Below are 22,691 nucleotides of genomic sequence, written 5' to 3' on the forward strand. Positions count from 1 at the left end.
TGTTTAATATTGCCTGAATACAAATCTGTAAGATTTATTTAAATAATTGAGGCTATTTTGACTGTACTGTAACATGATGCAAAAGTTATGGTTCAGTCAATGGTCAATACAAGAACAATTCTGCAGTTTTAATTTGCCTTTAAACAATGCTATGCTAGCTATTTTTTCGTGGCATAAGTTGCTTACATCAGAACATTTTTACTGTAATCTTGTAATGACATAGTTTAACAATAGTCAAGGGCGTCACCAGGAAACGTGCCTATTAAAGTATTATACAACTTTCACTATAACAACACATCCATGGTGCGTATGACCCAGCAACACATCTAACAAACTGTACATCTGAGTAACAACCTGAAAAGTGGGGATCAATAATAACATGAGAGAAAGTGTGATGTTTCTCAGCAACATCTAAAATTCTATTTCACCAAATATTTCACAAACATGTGTACAGTACGGTTTAAAGTAGTACTCTCTATTTCAGTGGGAAAAAAAAAGCTTTATAGTGTGCTAAACTTTTCTCAGATTTACTCATGATTCTTTCCATTTCTCTCACTCTCCCTGCTCCCTCCCTTCACTCCTTCTGCTCTCTCCCTACCTCCTTCCTCCACTTTCACGATGGAACCACCACATGCACCCGTCTGGTCAGCATACAGCTTTCAACTAATCCACCTCTCACTTTGAGGCTTCAGTGCTAACCATCACACTAACATGCAGGGCTTACCTGTCTAGGTTTATTTACCTTCTGGTACATTAAAGCAATTCAAAAGCACTGTCCAGACAAATACAGACAAAATCCAACATATTTAAGCTCCACACAGGAAAACTCACGGCAAGATTTGAACCCAGAACCTACTTCCTGTAGAGTACCATACAGCAAGAAGCATTTAAATCTCTTGTGTGAGGAGGGACATACATACCATGTCAATATGATACAAGACAGATAACTGGCTGACTACCGTACATTTAAATTGGGAAAACATGGTGCTCCAGCATCTGTCACTTGGCTCTTCTGACTGTCACATAACTCTTATTGCATGGCGGACTGAACCATTACGTGCACTAGTAGGGGAAGGAGGAGCCTCAGGGAGAGGCTTGATGATTTTTCCAGACAAAGAGTTCAGAACAACTTTCATTCTGTCAAAATATTTTACTTTAATTTGGAAAGTCGTAACTTAGAGAGGAAAAAAAATAAAACTAAATTCATTTCAGGCCCATTAGAGGCTCCTTCTTCCTTTACGGCCCTTGGTAGTCAAACCCCACTACAGAAACAACTACATTTGTCAGAATTTTTAGAGTTGTCTTCAAAAGTAAACATGAATATAGGTAGTGCAGTAAATTAGAGTTTTTTTTAAATACAAATGAGGGAGTGACATTGACCATATAATGCTCAGAAGTGACAATTTTTTAACGAGATTTCATCCAGCAGATGCTTTTTTTATAGTCTTATAGTGTGTATTGTGGATGATATTTTAAAATCTAAAATCAGTAAGCACCAGAATCTTATTTTGAAACTTCCCCCTATGTGTCAGGATACTCTATGCCAAATTTCATACTTGGATATCAAAGTATGCAATTTCAACACCTTCTTTTCTAAATTTACATTATCATTTCAGCTAGCAGGGAATGTTCTCACCGCATTGGCAAACATTCCCTATAAGTTCTGATTATGTTTCAAGACAAGGTTTTGAGTGGAATATTCAAAGAACATCTTAAGGATGTTTATCAATTTAAATAATGTTCTTTTTTTGTGAACTATTAATGAAAGAAGGACACTTTGTCTTTAACATTTAGATGATGTTTTGATAATATTCTTTAAGTTACAGACAAGGTTTTGAGTGTAATACTTAAAGAACATCTAAAGGATTTTTTAAATTTTAAATAATGTTAATTTTTTGTTAACTATTAATGGAAGAAGAACATTCAGAGGATGTTTTGATATTATTCTTTAGGTAAAAGATTATTAAAAGTTTTCAATAAAACTTTCACACAATGTTTCTTAATAACAAAGAAGCAACATTCTGAAAGCAACACGTAATAAATGTTTTCAGGATGTTTCTGACGCCTCAAATCACAAAATGTTTTATTTAAGAATATTCTGGTGTTATTTCATTAGAACAAAGAACGTTTTATCTTCATCATTTAAAGGATTTTAGATAACATTCTTTGGATCATTGACTATTGAATGTTTGTGGTGATAAAGTAAACTTCTTGCTGAGAATATTTCAAGAACATTAGAGCATAATATTCGAGCACTGTTGTCACTTAGCAATCCAATAATGTTTTTGGAGAACGTTATCCTTGAACATTCTTTGAACACAAAGAAAACTTCCTTCTGAAAACATTACAGTAAAATTCTCTGTAACATTAAAAGAACATTTTTAGAACAAAAAATTGCTAGCTGGGATGCCAGGTATAGTCTAACTGGAAATACTAGTGAAAAAACGGTAGCAAAAACATCCTGAGGGCTGGGCCTGGCTCCTGGAAGAACACATGTCCACCAGCAAGGATGGAGTATTTAGAAACTCTGCCATCCCCTCTGGTTACATTGATCCTGGTGCAGGTGTTTTTCCAGAAATGCTTCAATGAACAATCGAGTGCCTGCTTTTCAATTGATGGCAACAATATTCATCTTTTGCTTAAAAGGAACACAGAATTTCAACATTTTCCTGTGAATTAGAAAACACAACAGTGAGAAGACTACATTTTTTGGCCTGTGGTGATAGAGGTTGGGTATGTCAAGCAGCAGCTCTTTCAAATCACATGGTCCCACATCCTTCACTGTAATAGAGACCAATTACTAGTGGGAAACAAATGTTAATGAGGCATTTGACATTTAAGTCCATAACACTGCCACTTTGCCCCCCGCTGCTGTGTGGAATATCTGTCAGCTCTGCAGGAAAGACTGGCAGCAGCGTAGCGGATCGCTAAAGCATGTGACAAATAATTCTGTTGTCTGAGGAAAAAACTGAGACATCCACAAAACTGGAGGACTTACCTTTCAATGACTGGACACATTATAGTTTTCTCAGGTGTTTGTTTTAAGAAAGAGTCTTTTAAAACGATATTGTCTGTGATCCTAAGTACATCAGAGTCACGTCTTCATCCTGTTTGATATAAACACACACAATGAGTAAATATAAAGAAATAAGTCAATGTTACATTTGGAGATTGAAAAGACAACAATCACAACCACAGACTTCCTTTCCTGTCTGTGTTGGAATACACCTTCAATTCATTATTAAGTGTCTTCTGTTAAACTGCTGAGAACAAATTAATTCGTCACAATTTGATTTGATGGCTTGTGGAGTTTTTTTTTCTTTATACAATTATAACATTAAACTATGCAAACTAATAAACTTGCCCTTAATAAGCTACTGATTACCCTTTGTGAAGCACTCCTGTGAAAAGTTGCATATCACAGCTATAAATTAATCAACTCTGTTTAAGAGTGAATTACAACATACAATTAGGACAATTAAATCAAGTCCTGCAAAACAACCTCACCTATTCTCCAGAGCTATCCCATTATACTGTCATGTCATCATGTTGCTACCAAGTATAATTAGACAATCAAGTATTTTTCTTTGTATAAAACACACCATAAACTATGTAAATAATACTCCTATAAGATCTGTGTTCAGTGTCTGCTGCTGAACAGATCCTTCATTTTTAATTCAGGTAAGCAAGTGATGTAGAGACTCCAGAGATGAAGGTCGCACCACATGTTGACTCTAAGTGCTGCACTGAGCCCATCCTGGGGGCAGAACCACGGCACATTATTTGAAGGAGGGAACCTGTTGAAGCCTCCCTCCTCATCTTTGCCATTAATGTCACTTCATTTGTTACACTGAGCTGGAGCGGTGAAGAAGACCCCGGGTAAGACAGGCGGACTTTCATTCAAGGAGCCAAGCTGCTGCTGTGGGTCCTTCTGGTGAGTAATGATGTTCATTATTACAAGTGAGGATAAGTCATGAGAAATGTGGCAATTATTTTTTTAATCTAATTTTATGCAAAGTTGATGCAACAGATTATATCAGACTGTATGTTTGTGCATGTGTGCTGGAATCAGTAAGTCTGACTTATTTGACTGAGTTGATGAATTCACACTCACAGTGACAAATGGCTCTAAAATGTGGCGCCCTGTAACTTTAAATAAGATTAAATAAAATTGACATCCTGTATTAGTCTATGCATTTTAGCAGCTGGTGTGGAGATTAATAACACTATCCGCAATCATCTTTATCCGCACTTTCTAGATCAACAAGTTAATGTTAATGTTAGGTGTATTCACATTTTCAGCTATCCCCCTGTTGCCCTCCCCTAGGGAAGCCTCTCTGTCCCCCTGTCCCCCCCCCCCTCCCCTGGCCTCGTCCTCTGGGACCCTCCCTGTGCCACTTGCAGCTGAGACCCAGGGAGCAGAATTAATGAGCAAATTGAAACAGACTATAGTCATGGCACAGTTGCTTGCAATACAGTGTCACCACTGTTTACTGAGGCTCAACCATGTTTGGGTTTGTATTTCTGACCGTTTTTTTATCAGTAATGCATGTTGTTTTATTTCTTGTCTTTTAACTTGCTCGATGGTTTTTCTGCAGGCTGGCTAGCTTTAGTGGGGAAGGTGCAGGATGTCCAACAACATGGCCAAGATTGCAGATGCCAGGAAGACAGTGGAACAACTGAAACTGGAAGTGAACATAGAGAGGATGATGGTAGGTCAGCATTTTATGGAACTACAAAGCCTATAATGATAAGAAGAGGAGTTTTAGATATGCTGCTCCTGCAGACTGGAACCTGTTGCAGGAGAGCCTGGGTTTGAGTGAGCTCCTCTCTTTAAATGTTTTTAAAAGCAGACTGAAGGCTCTTGAGGAAGATGCTTCAGTTTGTAAATGCATTGACTGATGACTTTTGTTCTGAAACCCATGATATGTTGTAATGTCTTAGAATTATGTGTTGTTTGTCTGTAACTTCTCTGGAATGTGCTGCGGCTGATCTTGGCGAGGACACACTTGAAAAAGAGATTTCTAATCTCAATTTAGCTTTCTCCTGGTTAAACAAATAAAAATTAAATTAAATTAAAAATAAAAATAATAATAAAAAATAAAAAATAAAATAAAATAAAATAAAATAAAATAAAAAATAAAATAAAATAAAATAAAATAAAATAAAATAAATAATGACCTTGTTTTTATTTTTAAAGGCTTTTCTATTACTCAAATCCGAGCATACAAACATTCTACCTGGGTTTTTTATCATGCACAAGTTATTCTGACCCCTTCAGTCAAAATATATGTGCTTCTCTTCATCACTCGTACCAGTTTTACACTTTTGGTTCTTGGTATTAGTTCATTTAAGGAGATCAGGTCTGCTGAGTCAGTGAGCTCTTTTAAATCCCTTCTTAAGACATACTTTTATCGCAGAGCCTTCCCAGATTTTATCTGAATTGTATTTTACTTTATTTTAATCGTCTTAAGAAATATATTTTAAAATAATTGTATTCCTTTAGAGTTCTTTCAGGGGAATTTTATGTCTTTTAAAATATGTTTTATTTCTTTATCTTGACTTGTGTGTTTTTATGATCTGCCTGTTTTTCTTGCTGCCCATGTAAAGCACTTTGTAACCTGGTTTTGAAAGGTGCTCTACAAATAAAATTATTATTATCATTATTATTAAAATGAATAAGAAATAATTTTAAAAGCTTTCCTCTCTTTCTCTCTGTTCTTTAATTGAAAAAACACCTCCTTTCTTTCCAGGTGTCAAAAGCAGCAGCTGACCTAATGGCCTACTGTGAAACTCACGCCAAAGAGGACCCACTGGTGACACCCGTACCGTCTTCTGAGAACCCGTTTCGAGAGAAGAAACTATTCTGTGAAATACTATAGCTTCAAAACTGATGTTTGTGAATTAGTATTTTTAGTGATTTTAATGTGTGAATTCAGTGTCAGTTTGAATGACAGAAATAACAAGTAACACTTTTGTATCACCTTCAGTTTTGAAAAAAAAAGTAGCTGGTTTGTGTCTAACCTTTCCTGAGGAAGTACCATCTTTGAACCTGATCATGGCTGCAATAAAGATGTGTTGATAATGGGTGCAAAGTTCATTTAAACAGAGCAGCATGGATGCCTCTCCTTGTGCACACACTTTGTATCTGAGCTTATATATTAACTCAGTTTTCTATGAATTACGTCACTTTAAGGTATTCAATGTATTTCTTTTAATTAATATAAGACTGAAGAGCATGATATGAAGTCAGGTGTTGTTTTCCTGCCTGAATGTGGCAGCCTTTCCCTGGAGGATGGCCCTTGGACACAAAAGTAATGGTAATGAGGGGCGGGGCTGAATGATGATGTCAGAACAAGGCAGAGGTAGAGGTAGCAGGTGTGCACAGTTTACTCAGTCAAGCTTGCTCTCAATCTATCAGGAACTACGATTGACTCATGTCCTAAAATCCCCTGGGTGTTTGGGATTTCGCCGTATAAAATAAGGTATGTACATACTGTTCGCCATTTTATAAAACACTTAAAGGCACAGCTCATTTTCAGTTAGTATCTGCCTCTGCTTTCAGTGAGCAGGCACTATGAGGAAATTAGATAAGTAGAGGAAGTTAATATTCAAACATATGGATCGGAACAACTTTATTTACAAGATCAACTCATCTCCTGATACCTTTGTGAATTTATGTGTGGATTCATGTATTGAAGTGTGAGAGTAAGTGTAAAGGAGGAAATGTGTATTCCTGCTGTGTAGCCACAACAAGCCGAACAGGGCTAGTCAAGAAAAACTCGTCAGACTGAACATGCTGATTATAAAAAAAAACGCCTGTCATGCATAATCCTATACGACACTGAGTAAAACAAAAGGAAGCTGTGAATGGTCACCTTTGAAATCAGTGAAAGTCTTAATAAGAACCTGCCATGCTACAGGTCTGTTTATGTTTTTAGTTCACACAGCTTGGTTTCATTGTTGTGTTGAAAGCACATGCTCTGCTCCTCATATTTTATCAATGGGAATTTAGTGAGGGCAACAATTGTACCTACAACCTGTGATACAAATGGATTCTTAAACTTAGGACACCAACATGTTTATCTACCAAGCAGCTCAGTGTGATTTGAATTTCAGCTTTGCAAGACAAATGAGCATCTCTGGTCAGATATAAGGCCTCCTCTTCTCTGCAGCTCTGATCAGATTAAATACTACATACTGAGGAAAGAAGTCAGTGTCCCAACATTTCTAGTGTATGTGTAGATCTCCAGACTCAAGACTAATATTTCATTAAATCACTGTTATTAGACAAGACTGACAAGTTCATCTCACTCTCATTTTATTTGAGAATAGCTTTACCTTTTCATTTCTTCATATATTGACAAAATGTCATTATAAATTAACTGCGTCACCATATAATAACATTGACTTAACTAGAACCTTTATATTCCAGCAGTTTACTTTTCCTGTGTTTGTGAGTCTCAGTGACATTTCTCACTGACATTTTACAGCTGTACTCTTCTCATGGCTGCAACACTATAAAATAAACAAGCCTGTACTTTGACTTCAAACTTAGCTCCTCTCTAATTTAAAGGAAGAGGAGCACAGAGCCAAAGTAATAAAAAATCCTGCTTCTCTTAGACGTACTGACATTTTTCTTCTGTTTTCAGGCCCAAACGATGGCGAACTTTGGAGGCCATGCCATCCCTGGCTCCTTCTTCCTGCTCTATGGCTTCTGGCTTACAGTGAAACACATTCTCCAACACTACTGGAGGTCAAATCAGCCCAAAGGGAAACAGATTATGCCACCTTTATTTAAGAGAATGGAGTACATCGAGGGAGGATTTCATATCTTTGCATCATTTGTTGGTCCGTTTTTAACACAAAACATCTGCTACACTCTTTAAAAAAAATTGTGGTGAACTTATCTTAATGTCCTGATGTCATCCGGTCTCAGGTATCATGGTCGAACAGTTTGTGGTGGACGGACCACATGCTCATCTTCTCAACTCAGAGAGCCATGCATGGGTGAAGCTGATGAACTGGCAGCACAGCACAATGTATCTGTTCTTTGGGATCGCTGGAATCGCAATGGTGGCCAGTGCTGCGTCCAAACTGGTGCCGACTGGTGTTGACCGCCTCGCTATGTCAGTGGCTCTGTTCGTTGAAGGTAATTCTTCAAGATGATTGTGGTTTGATGTCCATTCAAATCCAAAATATGACCCTTAATGATGAGTGTCTTACTCCCCCAAATCCATCTCCATCTCCAGGGTTTCTGTTCTATTACCACGTGCACAGTCGACCACCACTGGACGCTCACATTCACTCCCTGCTGCTGGTGGCTGTGTTTGTTGGATCAGCGAGCACCATGCTGGAGGTGTTCATAAGAGACAACATCATTTTGGAGCTGCTCAGAGCATGCATGTTCATCCTACAGGGCTCATGGTTCTACCAGGTGATTTGAAAAAAATGAAATGAAACTACATATATCAAAAAGTGTGCAGTGTTCTAGCCTGACTAAACCCAGAAGTTTATTTACAGAGAAGTTTATTTCTTCTCAAACATTTTTTATCAAGTTATGCATTCAACTCGATTCTTAGCCTGACATCCCAAGCAGAGGGCTAATCCATCTCGCTCTTTATCATTTCAGATTGGCTTTGTACTTTACCCTCTAAGTGGACCACAGTGGAACCTGGAAGAGCACAGCAACATCATGTTTGTGACAATGTGCTTCTGCTGGCATCTAGCTGTGGCTCTGCTTTTAGTCACCTGCACCTCCTCTCTGGTTTCATTGTAAGTTTCACATCTTTTACTCATACTTTTTTTAAGGGAAGTTGAAACTTTCAAGGGAAGTTGAAACTTTCAAGGAAGTTTTGAGGACAGGTTAAACCACTTCTGGAATGTAGCAATAATCTGAGAGTGTCAGTGTGCTTGTAGTGCAGGGATTATATGTGTGTTTGTTATCCCTATTATGAGGAAAAAGGTCCTATAGGTTCATAGAAAAGGGTAGCTGAGGATATTTGCCGCATGATTGTATGTGATGGTTTTGTTTTTTTAAAACGTTTAAAAGTTAACTATCCTTCACATACATTTGCAAAGCCCCTTTGAATTTGAGTATTTTATGAGGTTACTGTCCCTTTTTTATTGAGTTATAAAAAGACAGGAGATACTAGTATCACATTACCTTCTTAATTGTATCTTTTAGAATAGATTTTAAGATGATTTTGCTGGTTTTTAAAGCTCTTAATGGTCTTGGCCCTTCTTATTTATCAGATTTGCTTTTATCATATGAGCCAGTGAGAGCCCTCAGGTCTTCAGGTAGTGGACTTTTAATTGTACCGAACGTAAAACTAAGACCCACGGTGAGGCAGCTTTTTATTATCATGGCCCACGCCTGTGGAACACCTTACCTGAGGATCTGAAGGCTGCACAGAGCATAAATATTTTTAAAGGCAAACTGAAGACCTACCTTTTTAGTCTCGCTTTTAACTAAGTTTTATTTTTATTCTTAACAGTTTTATCTATTTATTTATTTATTTATTTATTATCTATTTCAAATTTAGTCACTTTTATTCTACTTTATTTATTTATTTCCTTTTTTTTTTTTTAAGTCACACATTTTATTTTATTTTAATGGTTTAATACTTTAGTCTTTTATTATCTTAGAAATGTATTTTACTTTGGTGATTTTAATTTCCTGTTTTGAGTTTTAACATCTTATTTTTCCTCCAGTGTTTCCTCATTAAGATAACATGAGAGCGTTTCCTCAGTTTGTTCAGCAACTTATTTAGATTTTTTTATTTGTTTATTTTATTGTTTTTATTACTATTGTTGCATATTGTGTTGTTAACCTTAGGATTGTGGGGTGGGTTTGGGGTCGGGCTGGGGCTGGGATCTTTTTCTTAATTTATTCTATTTCAAGTTGTTTTTCTTGTACAGCACTTTGTGTCACAATGTCATTGCATGAAAAGCGCTTTATAAATAAAGTCTGATTGATTGATTGATTAATTGGCAGAAGATGGGATGCTCCCATCATTAAAAAATGCTGAGTCATTGAATTGAATACATTCCAGAATCTTGGATTTCCTTGCAAGACTGTGCCCACATTTATCTCATCTTTCTCTTTCTGTTGGCCATGATTCCCTAAAGCACTGTTTGTCTCCTCTTTCGATAGCATGGTGAAGCGGTTCTCAGCAAAGGGACGGGACATCGAGATTGGAATGCGAAATACCTCCTCCAAATCAAGCTCCCAGAAAGCTTTGCTTGAAGAATCGGATGAAGAGTGAATGCGTCTTTGTAGTTTTGTTTGGAATTTAACTTAAATTTAATTTAATATTTTATGTTGATGCTCTGTGTCTGAGACTGAGTCTGTTATTTTGCACAATGTGTGATGATGCTATAGATTTGTTTTTTAATTAAAAAACAAAATAAGAACGGAATTTATCAGATTGTAAGATGAAAAAAAGGCTTACATGTAAGACCTGATAGCAAGCTAAATAAATAGGCCACATTCACAACAAATAACACTGTTAAATAAATAAGGCTGATGTCCCCCCTCACTTATTATCTGCAGTATGCCAAACATTTAATGAGTGAAGTTATGAAATTTGATCTTGTGGCTAAATATAAATATATTCATGCAACAAGCCTGCTGTTTTTTTTTATATTACTTGAGAACCATGACACAGTTAGAATTAAATAAAGAGGTTTAATTTTCTTGAGGATTGAAAACTGTCCGACAGTGAAAGGTTTAATTTGAACATAAATAAAAGGCATAAGACACAACCTTATAACAATGACTTCATGGTAGAACAAGAAGTAACATGACCCTGTAAAAGCTTGTGCACAGAAGCACTACAATGACTGAAAGATGCATATTTTTTTTGCACCGGACCTACGATTCAAAAGGATCACTGTTGAGGAGCAGGTGGCTGATCAGGGGTGCATTTAGGCGAAGGTGCTGTTGTCACTACAACCGTGGAAACAGATTTCGGGGAACCTGCTGCCATGTGCTGCTGGAGCTGCTGCGCTGGGACTGTCTGAATGCGGACCTGAGGGAAGAAAGAACAACACAGCCTTAGGGTTGCCTTGTTTGTTAAAGTCTTAGATAGAGCAGACGTGTCAAGATGGACTGTAAAAGGAGGCTGAGTCACAAGATTAAACTCAACCAAAGCTTTTTATACCACGATTGATACAGCTGTGCTCATAAGTTTACATAGCCTGGCAGAATTTGTGATTTTTTTGGCCATTTTTCAGAGAATATGAATGGTGAGAGAAAAACTTTTTTTTCACACATGGTTAGTGGTGAATCCATTTATTGTCAAACAACTGTGTTTACTCTTTTTATATCATAATGACAACAGAAACTAATCAAGAAATCATAAATTCTGCCAGGGTATGTAAACTTATGAGCACAACTGTATCAATTCCCTTTTCTTCATAACATCTTGTAGTTTGCAGCAATAGAAAAAGTGAAACATTAGCTAACCTGTGTGGCCTGCCCTTGCTGCTGAAGCTGTTGGAACTGCTGCGCTGTAACAAAGCTGACTGGTTTGTTTCCTGCAATCAGCTTGGTGCCAGCAGGCATGGTGGTCAGGATGATGTTCCTGCCCAGACTACTGATACTGCTCAGGAGAAAAAGAGGGAAAGAGTTGAACACACATCAGTCTACCAGCCCAAATACAACTGTGAGGTAACAAGTAAATAACTATGATAAACAGAATTAAGATGGTCCTTAACTGATGAGACTACAACAACACCAACTATAAAAATATACAATACCACCAATTAGCTACTTGCATCTTATAAAGAAGCTCAAATAGAGTTTAAAGAAACAAAAACAAAATAGAAATTATTGTTCCTGTAAGAATATACACCAGTCTTGAAAAATAAATGATTTTTTTTCCTTTTCCAATCATTTCATCCCTTTTAGAAAAAAACATATCTGTACAACAAAAATGTTCTTAATAAAATAAATAATAATACAAAAATAATAATGTGTATGTGTATGTATAGTTTTTTTCTCTTTTTTTCTCTATCTAAAATAAAATAAAATACAGTAAAATGAAATCAAATAAATATATATCTCTGTGTTTATGATGACACTTACTTTGTGTTGAGACTTCCTTTCACAATAGGTGTGGTCACAACACTCTTGCTCTTCAGTGGCTGGTTGAGAACAGAGAGGGGCACAGTTATCCGTGCAGGTAACTTCCCCTGTAGAGTGGTCAAAAAGAAGAACGATCCTCAGTCATGTGACTTCCAGAGGGTTTGGCTGATATAACTGAACAGTTCAGACGGGATCAATACACAGTGAAGAGTAGTCATGAAGTCCTGTATGTGCCTTCAGGAATGTAAAATACATCTAATAAGTGGAAAGAGACGCAGATGAACCAATGGGGAGACTCCTCAAGGATTAATTTCAGTTTTATCCGTACGAAACTACACATAAAAACCATCAACCAACCATTCAAAGAGGCATTTATGAGGATGAGGAAGTAGTTTTAGACGCATACTGAGGCTCAGAATGTGTTTAAGTCAACCTGCAGATTACATCTAGGTATGCACCTGAAACTCAAACATTACATTTAGATTGGACTCTGTTTGTTCAGGAAACTCAGACTCAGACATGTCTACTGGCTCAAATCAGAAGGGATATTCTGCCAGACAGAAATGTTAAGTTAGTGCCAGGTTTGCCTTATACATGCAAAAGTAACAGTGGTCTGTGGTTACATGCTTCCCAGAGTGTAAGGGATTCTTCATTTTAATACTCGATATCTCATGACCAAGTATTCAATCATTTGGTTGAGATTGCAGAACTATGAAACACTCAGAAGTCTTTCCTTATCAACGTCATTAAGGACATGATGGTGTGATCCATTATTGCAATAAAAGGTGAAATTCTCCTTGTGCATTGTCAGTGGAATTATCTGTAAGAGCTGGGTCTGTAGCCGTCTCAAATTTAAAACCACAGTCAATTGCTGGCGTTTGTTGGCTGGGTGTTGAATTACAGCATGATGAAACATTCTGCTCCCTCAAGGCACATCAAAACCAAACAATAGATTGGAACAGGACAGGAACAGAAGTAAAGCAGCCCCACAGCGCCCTCTAGAGGCCATGCTGCTACTTATATGTGCATCCTGAAAAATGGTTTAACCTACATGATAAAATTTTTGTTTTTGTTTTAAAGTCAAACTTTTAAAGTTATATTTTTCGGGCATTTTTGCCTTCAATGGACAGGACAGCTGGACAGAGACTTAAACATTGACATTCTTAGCTCTACATTGTGAAAGGCTTAAAACATAAAGATCTAGTGTTTCTGGTGTGCTTCAGATGTTCCTGTATTAAACTTGTTAGTTATACTCATATATGTGAAGAACCTATAGGTCGATGGTGACAATGATGGTGGTGATGGGAATAATTATAATAATTATTGTTGTGGTTATTATTAATTTTATGGTTACATTTTATTTTTATATTTATTTTACTGTTTTGATTTTTTTTTTTTTGTATTGTTATTTTTAGTAGATTCTTTTTTACTCTTCTACTCAGCTGTTGCTTTAAGTTGTTCCTCTTAAATTCCATGTCTTGCTAGTTCAATGTGTCTCCATGTCATGCTTTGTTCATTATTGTTTATGGGGTTTTTTTTACGATGTAAAGCATTTTGTAATGTCTGTTTTGATAAGTGTTATATAAATAAACTTTATTATATGCTCGCTCGACCACCATGAGGTCGAGAGCCTTCAGCCACTCGGCCCCCCGTCTCTGGAACTCTCTCCACCTGAACGTACAAAATTCCACCTCTTCCACCACCTTCAAATCCCGCCTAAAAACTCACCTTTTCTGCCAAGCATACTCACTCTAATCTGTCTCTTTGGGACTGGAATGACTTCCCCACCTTTCATTTTTCTTGTATTGTGTCTTTATTCTGTTGTATGTATGTATTTATTTACGGTTGAGTGTTGCTTTTACTGCTGTGTTGTAAGGTGACCTTGAATGTCCAGAAAGGCACCTATAAATACAATTAATTATTATCACTATTATTATTGTTATTACTGTATCTATTGTTTTTCTATGTTTTTATTTATTCTATTTTTTTAAAAATGTTTTTATGTTTGTAATTCTCCATGTAAAGCACATAGAACTTACGTGTAATGAAATGTGCTTTAGAAACAAAATTGCTATTGCTATTATTATTGTTATTATTAGTAATAATAGCAGAATTTAATTGTTTGGTCACAGTATGAACTTTTATGAAGAAACATTGTATTTTTAAGCTTTGCCATATATGGTATTTTATTGATTGGATGATTTTACTGTAGCCACTAACGAGATTACTTACTGTATGTGATTAATAATAGGTTTATTGTTTGTGGTCTTCTCGGTTTTGCGTCTTGCTTATTTTGTCATTGTTGTGATAATTGTTTTTGAATTTTGCCTTGGATTTTTATTATGTAATTTGTGTGTGGATCGTAGACATTTGTATGAGTGGACCCGAGAAAGAGTAGTCGTTACTTCGGTAGTATCCAAATGAATAAATAATTAAAAACTAAAGAACTTAGCTGTTGAGGATGGTGGACAAATAAACACAACACTGAAGAGGAGTCTCACCGTTTGTGTGGTAACGACTGTAGCAGGAACCTGCCGGACAGTGGCGGTGGCTGTTCCAAGTGTCAGAGCTGAACCAGACACTCCTGGAGCCACTGTGATCCCCTTGGCACCGGCAACGACACTGGCAGCCATGGTCACCACATTAGCGACTGTAGATGCTGTGAGTGGTTTACCGCCGGTTGTGGTTGTCATGGTAATAGTCTGACCCTGTTTCTGCGGAATGACACCAAGCCCGGGCATTATCCGAATGGTGGCGCCGCTCTTGTCTGGCGAGCTCACAGTGGTGAAGGTCCTAGATTTCTGGTCGGCCACAGAGACAGCCAAAGTGGGCATCAGACGTATGGCGGTGTCTCCGGCCGCCTTCAACAGGGTGGAGGTGACAGGAACTGCTTTGGAGGTCTGCACTTCCCCAGTGCAGGATGTGACAGTGGAGACAGAGGAAGGCGAGTGGTGGGGCGGGGTCACATGGAGAGTGGCTGATATGCTCTTGCTGCCCGAGGCGCCGCCGCCAAGGAACTCAGGGGTGAGTTTGACGGTTGCAACTGGGGATTTGGCGAGGGTGGCCATCATGTCAGGGGTGATCCTTAGCACCGTTTGGCCTTTAGCGTCCGTGGTGATGGAGGAGGGTGGGAGACGAAGGACATCTTTACCCTGGATGCGCAGGTTTGTTGCTGTGATTGGAATTCCTGCTCCTCCTGTTGTCTTCATTCCCAACTGGCCTGTGATGGATACCTTTAAAAAGAAGTCAAACATACAAGTAGAGACATGAGGATGCAGACATGTTGGAGTCAACTCCACCACTAGTAGGCCTCTTCTGTTGCAACCAGAAAGCAATAATCGGAATCAACAGGAAACAAACTAACTCACCTGTTTGATATTTGGGCTGGCCACTCCTTGCAGCACAGCAGAGGCAGCTGTGTGTGCTGGACTACCAGGAGAACCAGTATGAGATTTAGCCACAGCTACAGCAGACACAGATAGGGAGGTCGGCACGTGGACTGGACTACTCGCAGACTGACTCCTCAGAGGTACGGACACCACTGCCTGTTAATAAACAAAGGTTGAGCGACTCTTTATTCACCATAAAGAACCAAACAAACACAACTCTTTATATCATCACCTGTGAGATGCCCTTTGCTGCAACTGACACAGGCATCCTGATCTGATGAGGGGTCTGGTGCACCAGCGTGGCCTGCTGACTTCCAGCTGATGAAACCAGACCAGGCTGAGCCGAAACCACTCGCACCTGAGGCAGGGAGCTCGCTGTCAGGTGACTCACTAACCGAGCCGTGTGTTGGGACGTGACTGGCTGTGAAACTGGAGGAGCAGCCTGACTGCTGGGCAAGATGGCTCCCAGCTGGGGCAGCGAGGGAGGGGACACAAGAAGAACGCTGGAAGAAAACAAAAGTCCATCATAAACTATCCAGAGGAGACACCTTTCTTTGTGAAATATTAAGAATAACAAAAAAAAACAAAAAACATGCATCACACTCACCCTGGGCTGGCTTTGATTGCATCTGGGACTCCAGTCTTTGTTGGTGTTGTTACTGCACAGGGTAAGGGTGACTTAGGGGTTCCAGGTGTGTTCTGGGTGGGTGTAGTAGGGGTTGGTGACATGGGACTGGGACCTAAATCCTGTCCAGATTCCAGACATCCAGGGGTTTTACTGCCTCCATCTTTGCTTCCAGACTTCTAAAACATAAACAGATTATGTGACACATACCCACCAAATGTACTGTAGCTGTCAGAAAAGCTTCAAAAAGGAATACAGAAAATGAAAAGAGACACTCACAGGCTTGGATGCCGGTTTAGGTTTCTGCTGCAGGGCTTTTCTTGCCTTTGCAGCTGCAGCTTGAGCCTGGTGGATCCTCTCTGGATTAGGGCAAGTGGAAAAAACATGAGAACTCCCACATTTTTAAAACAAAGATACCTTAAAGATGAAGAATATTTATGTGTGGGTGTAATCATCAAGGAAGAGCACATTAAAGCTAACATAAGGCACCACAGCTGAAGTTTTCAACTCTTTTTGTGGAACACAAACTCTCAATTTTTACATCTTTATAAGATCTACAAGGAAAACAAGTCCATCTTCTAGTCAAGTTTGAATAAAGCTATGGTACCACTACAATCTGCTAACTATGAGTAACAGTACTAGGATATACAAGTTCAAATTGTAGTCACTTTTTATTTTATTTATTTTTAAAGTACAGCATCTTATTTTACTTTTAATGGTTTAATATTTTGTGTTTTATTATCTTAGTCATTTATTTTATTTTTGGTGATTTAATTTCCTGTGTTGAGTTTTAACATCTTATTTTACCTCTAGTGTTTCCTCATTAGGATATTATGACAGCGTGTCCTCAGTTCGTTCAGCAACTTCTTTTTTACTTTTTATTTATTAATTTTATTTTTATTGTTTTTATTATTATTGTTGCATATATTGTGTTCTTCACCTTAGGATTGTGGGTGGGTTTTGGGGTCAGGGCTGGGTTGGGATTAGGATGGGGGGGGGGGTCTTTTTCTTTTTCCTTGTTTTTGTACAGCACTTTGTTTTACAATATCATTGTATGAAAAGTGCTTTATAAATAAAGTCTGATTGATTGATTGATTGATTGATTGATTGATTGATTCTTAACAGGCTGCTTTGAATAAAAAACAACACGTATAGAAATGTTCATATGTCAGTGTAGCCCATAAGGGTCTACCAAGATCTCAAGAAGCCCATGCTTACCAAACTCCTCTTGACTGCGACTGCGGTGCAGGTAAATCCAGAGCTTGCGCCCAATGTCATACTTCACACAGGGGTCTTTCTCATAGTGAAGTCGATCCAGAGCCCCACTGACGACCGTGTTCACCTAAATAACCAAGGAAATGTCAGAGGAAGAGAACAGCTCTTGTATAGGGAAATGAAAACAGGTCAGAGCAAGCTGACTGAATAAAATAAGTATTTAATATAATCACACCTGTGCACTGGTGACATCTGGAGCAAGAAACTGTGAGTCTTTCAACAGTTCACAGATCTCTGCCCTTGTTCCCTCTCCATTGGGTAGCCTGGCTGCAGCATCACGCACTGCAGAAGAAGAAAGGAACAGAATAATTTGTTTTCTGTGCACACACCAAAATCAACAAGGTAGTGAAGAGTAAAACACAAAGTCTAACCCAGTGAGAGAATGGTGACGTAAGGTGGACGGTCTGAGCGGAGTAGTGTGTGCTCCCTAGCTTTGTTAAGGGACATCTCCTTATCAAAGACTCCTTTGACCGGCCCCACCACAGATTCAAAGCCGTGCATCCTGAAGGTGAAGGCTTTGTGCGGCTGGTTGTATCGCTGCTGCTCCTAATGCATGAACAAAGTGTGTTGGTTTACAGAGTTCATGACTAGGCAGAAGAGGCACAATGCTGGAAAAATACTCTGCAGTAAAAAAAACAAACCTGGATTTGAAAGACTTGTCTCTCATCTCCAGTGCTGGGCCGCACCACGTAATCAGTCGAACTGCTTGAAGAAGACCAGACAGTTAACGCTTATAACAGTCAAGCTTATTATGACTTGAATCATATGAGGATTTGTTTGCTTCATAAAAAACACAAAATAAATCTAATGCTCATCATCCAGCAAATAAGCAACCAATGAATAAACCAAGAACCTATTACTTGAACCTGGAACTTACACTCTTGGTGTTGGAGAAGTAATCTCTAACATGTCTTCATTTTCTGTCTGTGGAAGACAAAAAAAAATCCGGTTTGAATTAAAACACAAATAAAAAGTTGTAACTAGTAGAACTAGTGCTCAAGATCAGATTGCTAATATGAAAGTAAAACTACCTTGACAATTAAATCTTTAGAGTCCAGCCACAGCTGACAGAGCGCACTGAGATCCTTCTCTGTATCCTGAGTGGGACCTAGACACAGTGAATGGCTTTAGTCGTTAGAAATACAATCGAGCATTTGATCAATCAGGAATTAAAATAGTCAATCCTTCTTACCGATCCACCTCCACTGCTGAGACTCTTCAGAAAATTCTGCAAACGGAGAAAAGCCACTGGGCAGTGCCATCATGCCATCTGTTACAAAAACAGAGAGTTTAAGGAAAAACACAAGAGTTACATGGAGTGGATAACAGAATCGGACAATTACAGTTTGAGGGATCACTTCTGCTTGCCTTTAGTCTCTCCAGCAAGAAACTGCAGGGCCTGAAGAACCAGGTCAGACCAACAGGGGACAGATGAAAACCAAACATTGAGGGAGCTGGCTGGGGACGACTGCCACATTTGAACTTTATCCTCCAGCTGTGGGATCAAAGGAGATGATTTAATGTTCAATCAGAGGATTGTGATGTATGTTAAAGCTTGAGTTTACTGCGTACCGTTAGAGTACTGGACAGATTTTCTGCTCTTAAAATGCTCTCCAACAAACTGAAGAAGCTGACAGCTATTTCCTCAACCATAGCCGGACTGCTCTGAGATTCCTCCACAATCCTGTGATAGTGACGGTTATTTAGTGTTAGATAGCAGAAGAGTCAATAAACATATCAATAGGAAATGAAGGCCCTGTAAATACACTCGACAACAGGCTGAGAGTTGACTCACTCTTCTTTGATGTTGGTCAGTGGAGTCGATGGAGTATCCGGCAGGGAGTTGATGATATTTGAGGGTGGAGCTAATTGTGTTTCTGAGGACGTAAGAGTTTCGCAGGGATCCTCAGATTCCACTTTTATTGTTCTCATCTTCTTCTTCCTTCTCTCATCTTTGATCTTCTTTTTAGGAAGGCACAGATCAAAGAGAGCTAGGAGAAAACAAGAAAGAAGAAAATTACCTGTGAGTCAGGAAATCTATCAGTGTGAAACTTTAACAATGTATTTACTTACACACAGTCCCCTTTCGACCGATATTTGCTCTTGATAGTATGTCTCCAAGGTGGATATCCGTGGTCATTAAATCTGGATGCTCCTGTGTAATTAAAACATTTGTGATGACACACATACCATACAAATTCACACAAAACCATATGTTCTTTACTCCTGAGATCACTTACCGGCTGTCGCTTCCTCTTCTCTCGGTGGTTGTGAAGCATTGCTTTCAAGTCCCGCTCCCCTAGTTCAACTTTTTCTGTGAAGAAATAAAAGGTTTTTGAACCTTATGTTCATGCTGCTCAGATGTTTGTGAATCGTCATATGGGTTCTGTAGAAATCACAAACCAGTAATCTTCATGTCCTGGGTGGAGAGGCTGGGAAGAACTCTGAGTGAGACCGTGGGAGTAGGAGAGGAAGGTGACTGTGGCGCTGGATTCCACAATGATATGTCTGAAAGTGTATGCAACAAGAGAATGAGGAGACATGCAGAAGCTCTGGTCAGGTTCATACTTTACACTCATACGCCAATGTTGTTTTTATGTTTAAATGAATTTCTAATTGTCTAATACTTTTGCAACTATCCTGGCTCATATATCAATTGTTTAAAGTATAATCTACATTATTGTCTTCCTAATAAATGTGCTTCAAAAACAAACAGTGTCATTATTAGTAGTGACTGACCATCATCATCAGATGAAGCATTGCTGTCTCCACACTCAGCTTTGACCTCCTTCATTATGCGGCTAATTCTTCTTCTCACTCTCGGCTCCCGCATTTCAGCATGAGACTTGGATGGTAACTTCCTTTTTGGTGGAAAGTCCAGACCGTTCTGAACTGCAAACTCCAGCAGCTCCTTTAATAAGAAGAAACTTTTAGATTTACCACGACAGGTTATGTGCCTAATGCTTACATTTTTTTTTTTGTCAAGGTACCTTTCTGGAGACAAGGATCTGCTTCAAAAGTTTGTGGTAATACTGCTGAAGAGAGTGCAACTGTCGCTTTTTCTGGGACTTTGCACACAATTCTCTGTACTTGACAACCTCAGGATTGAAATATCCATCTAGGATGAGAAGATAAGAATGCCATTACAAAGTGGGACATAAATTCCCTCAACATGAAACACTTTTGTTTGTTTTTGGGTAAATCTTTTGATAACAACAAATCACCTCTGAAAAGTTTTTGTGCAAGGTGAAGAGGATTTCCAAAGTTAAAATCTTTGTTGTTGAACAGATCAGTGATGGTACTGTCCTGTTCAACGACATTGTTGTCAGGAAACTGTGGCAAAAACTGGCGAAGGTGCTGCCTCTGGGACTCTGACAGTACATCAGTCCAGGTACTTTCACCCATCACAGAGAAGAAAATATCAGGCTGTTGAAAACAAATGAAAATCACATAAATGTGTGCAGCATTTACATTGTGTTTTGACAATTAAAAACAGGAAAGTGCAACAAATCATCACTGAGCGTCAGACAGCGGTGGACAAAGTACACAGCTTCATTACTTAAGTCAAAGTATAGATACTCCAGGTCAAATATTACTCCAATACAAGTGAAAGTTGCTCTATCAAATTATTACTTGAGTTAAAGTCCTGAAGTACTTGCTTTTAAAAATACTGAAGCACTCAAAGTACTTTTTAAAATATCTCAAAACGTTATATTTTCACAATACATAAGTGCAGTAAAGAATACAGAGTACATTCGGTTACATTATGTTTATCTAGAAACCATTACTTGAAATCTCTAAAAACTACACCATGGAATAAAAACAGACACTAAGTTACTCCAAGCACAGACAACTTAGTTTAAAATGTTCATCTAAAATGAAACAAATGTTACGTAGCTCAACACGCTTTCTCAGGTTGGACTGTGAATTTTTGAATGTTTGGGCAGAGTGGGAAACAGGGTGAACATTTCAAACGATACGTATCATTCTTCATTTAAAAAACCTCTAACACGGGCTGAAGATATGACCATGGGTGCTCAGGTGGAGAATTATAGCCATCATTACCACCTCTAAATGAACTGCTTGATCTGAGTTTTGCTCTGTGTTTGCTCCATGTTCAACCGTGGAGACACATGATATACAGGTACGACTAAACCCCTGAGACAAACAGAACTACACAAACACATTTTACTGTCTTAGGAATCAGATTTCAGAAAAGAGAAGGAAATTCATGAGCTGACTTCAAAGCAAAATTAGTGAGTAACAAGAGCACTGATAGAAATGTAGTGGAGTAAAAAGTACAATAATTGCATTTTGAATGTAGTGGAGTAAAATAAATAAGTATCCCCAAAAATAATACTCAAGTAAAGTACAGAAAAAATGTACTCAAGTACTGTACTGAAGTAAAATTACTCTGTAACTGTCCACCACTGAGCGTCAGACAACTCACGTCTTCAAGTAGGTCCTCTGGGAGGCTCACTTTACAGTTCCCCAGCATACATTCCTCAACGATTTGGCCATCGTTTTCTTCTTTTGGCTCAAGGGGGTCTGTAAGCATGTGGGTGAGGGCATCCATTCTTCTCCTCTGTGCCAAGCTTCAAGTTTACAGACAGAAAAAACTATTAGCTAGGAAATGTAATAACAGGATGTAGCAGACACTTAAATAAATCAATCAGCGTGCACGTACTGTTTGATTTATTGGTAGGCAAATGCCTTATCGTTCAGTGCCACAACAACTAGCAAGCATCACAAATGTCAAAATATAAGCTTGTACCGCAGCAGTAGTTAGCCAGCTAAGCTAGCAGCTAAGTTAGCGAAACAGCTGATTTCGGCTGGTGGGCGTGTTTCAACTTTCAGGACAAATATACATGCTGTGCACGGCACATTACCATGCATGCATAATAACAAAGTTAATACTTGCGGTTTAAAACTTCTCATAGATCCTACCTGAGCCTGACACTGCTTCTTGTTTAGAAATGAAGAGGGGACAGTTTGTTCGACGCACCGCTTTCTTCTTCTGCGGAAACAACCATCGGACGCTGCTAGGCTCGCGCACTCTGCTGCCCTCTACAGGAGACAGGAGAGATGTCTACATGGACATTCGTGGTAAGATCACATGACGTTTGAAAAATATAATAGTGGAAAAACTATACCACGTAGAGCGCTGCTATCAATTCCTATCGAAAGTGTTGAGGTGAAACTTTCTCCCAGTTTTGGTTTGATGGTGATAGCCCAAATAAAACCGGAGATATGATCGTTTGAATTTCGCAAAAAATATATTTAACTGCGTTCGCAAAAAAACACATGCTCT

General features: G+C 38.6%; 3 protein-coding genes across 9 annotated transcripts; 2 read left to right on the top strand and 1 right to left on the bottom strand.

Moving 5' to 3' along the window:
* The first annotated feature begins 3,766 nt into the window (after window positions 1-3,766).
* gng8 (guanine nucleotide binding protein (G protein), gamma 8) lies at window positions 3,767-6,056 on the top strand. Of its 2 annotated transcripts, none has more exons than XM_034684309.1 (3): window positions 3,767-3,934; window positions 4,599-4,712; window positions 5,754-6,056. In XM_034684309.1, the coding sequence occupies exons 2-3, from the start codon at window positions 4,629-4,631 to the stop codon at window positions 5,880-5,882; spliced, it is 213 nt and encodes a 70-aa protein (XP_034540200.1). In that variant the 5' UTR covers window positions 3,767-3,934; window positions 4,599-4,628; the 3' UTR covers window positions 5,883-6,056. The 2 variants fall into 2 exon arrangements, with proteins under 2 accessions (XP_034540200.1, XP_034540199.1); XM_034684308.1 differs by lacking the exon at window positions 3,767-3,934 and adding an exon at window positions 4,414-4,514.
* Window positions 6,057-6,337: 281 nt separating this feature from the next.
* tmem45b (transmembrane protein 45B) lies at window positions 6,338-10,628 on the top strand. Its single transcript, XM_034683047.1, has 6 exons — window positions 6,338-6,485; window positions 7,653-7,851; window positions 7,940-8,152; window positions 8,253-8,437; window positions 8,633-8,775; window positions 10,157-10,628. The coding sequence occupies exons 2-6, from the start codon at window positions 7,662-7,664 to the stop codon at window positions 10,266-10,268; spliced, it is 843 nt and encodes a 280-aa protein (XP_034538938.1). The 5' UTR covers window positions 6,338-6,485; window positions 7,653-7,661; the 3' UTR covers window positions 10,269-10,628.
* Window positions 10,629-10,670: 42 nt separating this feature from the next.
* On the bottom strand, window positions 10,671-22,460 carry nfrkb (nuclear factor related to kappaB binding protein). Of its 6 annotated transcripts, none has more exons than XM_034683043.1 (26): window positions 22,328-22,460; window positions 21,831-21,975; window positions 20,605-20,806; window positions 20,371-20,498; window positions 20,120-20,291; window positions 19,784-19,888; window positions 19,621-19,694; window positions 19,454-19,535; window positions 19,176-19,371; window positions 18,953-19,064; window positions 18,749-18,875; window positions 18,573-18,650; window positions 18,412-18,488; window positions 18,258-18,304; window positions 18,022-18,082; window positions 17,752-17,926; window positions 17,556-17,662; window positions 17,324-17,447; window positions 16,385-16,464; window positions 16,088-16,284; window positions 15,713-15,983; window positions 15,460-15,636; window positions 14,593-15,324; window positions 12,092-12,198; window positions 11,471-11,606; window positions 10,671-11,033 (listed from the first exon to the last, which is right to left on the bottom strand). In XM_034683043.1, the coding sequence occupies exons 2-26, from the start codon at window positions 21,954-21,956 to the stop codon at window positions 10,893-10,895; spliced, it is 3,834 nt and encodes a 1,277-aa protein (XP_034538934.1). In that variant the 5' UTR covers window positions 21,957-21,975; window positions 22,328-22,460; the 3' UTR covers window positions 10,671-10,892. The 6 variants fall into 6 exon arrangements, with proteins under 6 accessions (XP_034538934.1, XP_034538937.1, XP_034538931.1 ...); XM_034683046.1 differs by having other exon boundaries at window positions 16,088-16,281; window positions 18,022-18,085; XM_034683040.1 differs by having other exon boundaries at window positions 18,022-18,085.
* Between the last annotated feature and the right edge of the window lie 231 nt (window positions 22,461-22,691).

This window comes from Notolabrus celidotus, chromosome 5 (genome assembly GCF_009762535.1).
Source record: "Notolabrus celidotus isolate fNotCel1 chromosome 5, fNotCel1.pri, whole genome shotgun sequence".
Lineage (NCBI taxonomy): Eukaryota > Metazoa > Chordata > Actinopteri > Labriformes > Labridae > Notolabrus > Notolabrus celidotus.